This window comes from Chenopodium quinoa, unplaced genomic scaffold (assembly GCF_001683475.1).
Source record: "Chenopodium quinoa cultivar QQ74 unplaced genomic scaffold, ASM168347v1, whole genome shotgun sequence".
Classification (NCBI taxonomy): domain Eukaryota; kingdom Viridiplantae; phylum Streptophyta; class Magnoliopsida; order Caryophyllales; family Amaranthaceae; genus Chenopodium; species Chenopodium quinoa.
Genome location: NW_018744697.1, coordinates 644,538 through 646,343, shown reverse-complemented (window position 1 = coordinate 646,343; position 1,806 = coordinate 644,538). Strand labels below are relative to the sequence as shown.

General features: G+C 49.2%; 1 protein-coding gene across 1 annotated transcript; it reads right to left on the bottom strand.

The window, feature by feature from the left end:
• Nucleotides 1-798: 798 nt before the first annotated feature.
• LOC110702694 lies at nt 799-1,566 on the bottom strand. Its single transcript, XM_021880449.1, has one exon. The coding sequence runs from the start codon at nt 1,564-1,566 to the stop codon at nt 799-801; it is 768 nt and encodes a 255-aa protein (XP_021736141.1).
• Between the last annotated feature and the right edge of the window lie 240 nt (nt 1,567-1,806).

Below are 1,806 nucleotides of genomic sequence, written 5' to 3'. Positions count from 1 at the left end.
GAGCTCAACTGTGACATGCTCTCCACTAGGAAGTGGTCTGGCTATTTCTTCCTTTGCAGGCTCAAAGTTTTCCATTGCTAACTTCTGCTTGTCCTTCTCACTGTGATACTCTTTGCGCTTCCTTTTTCTTGACTTCCTCTCAGCCTGCTCAGCGGGCTTCTGCTCTGTGGTTGGCTGCTGCCTGGTCTTTGCAGGCTTCTTTAGAGCAGTTATATAACATTGTTGAGCATTCTTCTGGCTTCCCCTGAGCTTTGCTGACTACCCGTCATTAGTTGTGTAGGCCATGGCGAGGTGGTAGGTGGATACCACTCCGCCTATCTTGTAAATGAGCGGTCTGCCCATGATCACATTATAGGGCGAAGGAGAGTTTATCACAAGGAATTCCGCTCGAACATCACGCCTTTTTTACCTCTCCCCTACTCGTACTGAGAGCTCGATTATACCTTCGGGAGTCAACCCTGATCCATTAAACCTGGTGACTTCGTAACTCACCCTTTTCAGATCCTTCTTAATCAACTCCAGCTCGTTGAACGCGCTGATGTATATGGATGTTGGCTGAGCTGCCTCCATCTATCAGTATCATGTCCACCTCCTAGTTTGCAATTCTCATAGTCACTACCAGTGGATCATCATGAGGGTAAATTATGCCTTCCTGGTCATATTCGTCAAACGTGGCACGCGACTGCAGGGGAAGAGGTGGCCATCTACGCTTCTCATTGTAGTTTATCTGGTGTATCATCGCCCGCAGATCGGCCCGTGCTTTATTCACTGTTCCTCCATGCACTGGACCTCCACTGATCACATACATCCTGCCCTCTGGCTTACCATCTTTGTCTTTGTCCCCAGCGGGACCCCTATAACCCCTTTGCGGTCAGCGCGGCCTGCTCTATCCTCGTCCTTCCTTCTAGGAGAATCATCGCGCTGCTTAAACTGATTTAAGTATCCTCTCCTGACTAGATCCTCTATGTTATCCTTCAAGTGTGTGCATTCATCGGTGGTATGGCCATAATATCTGTGAAAGTCACACCACTTGCGGGTATCACGGTTTCTATTGACCATCCTTGGGGGTCTCTGCCACTTATCATCAGCTTTGTTCACGTTGAAGATATGAGATCTTGAGTGGGTTAGCAGGGTATATTGGTCGAACCTTCCAGGTCTTGGCCCTCTCTTCAGATCTGACCTTCTCACCCCCACTGCCCTGTTCGCTTCTCTGCGGCATTGCTCTGCCCTGCTTGGCTGGTCAGCCCTGGGTGTGTTCTCTGCCCGGGTAGCCTCTACTCGCTTAGCTGAGTCACCCGGTGCTTTCCTACTCAGCATGGCTCTGTCTGTTTCGTCTGCCTTGATGAACTCGTGCGCTTTACCCAGCACTTCAGCTTGTGTTTTGAGGCTCTTACGCCCCATGTACGCTCTGATGGGTGAGCCTGGTAGCAAGGCTCTCTGCATTGCTAGCAGCGCTACCTCTTGACTCATATTTGGAATGGTTGTTTCCTCCTTGTTGAATCTGGTGATGAACTCCCTAAGAGGTTCGTCCTTTCCCTTAACTAACGACATCAGCTCAGTTGTCATCTTAGTTCGATCTACCAGGGTTATAAAATGCTCCATGAACTTTCTTTTCAGCTGGTTATACAAGTATACGGAACATTTGGGAATGGCTCCATACCACTCCGCTGCCAGCCCCTCCTTGGCGGGAACGCTTTACACCAAACTGAGTCTGTCATAGTATAGAGTACCATATGGTTCTCAAAAGCTGATACATGGCTCTTAGGTGTTGTGGTTCCATTGTATCTGCAGCTCGGCATCTTTACC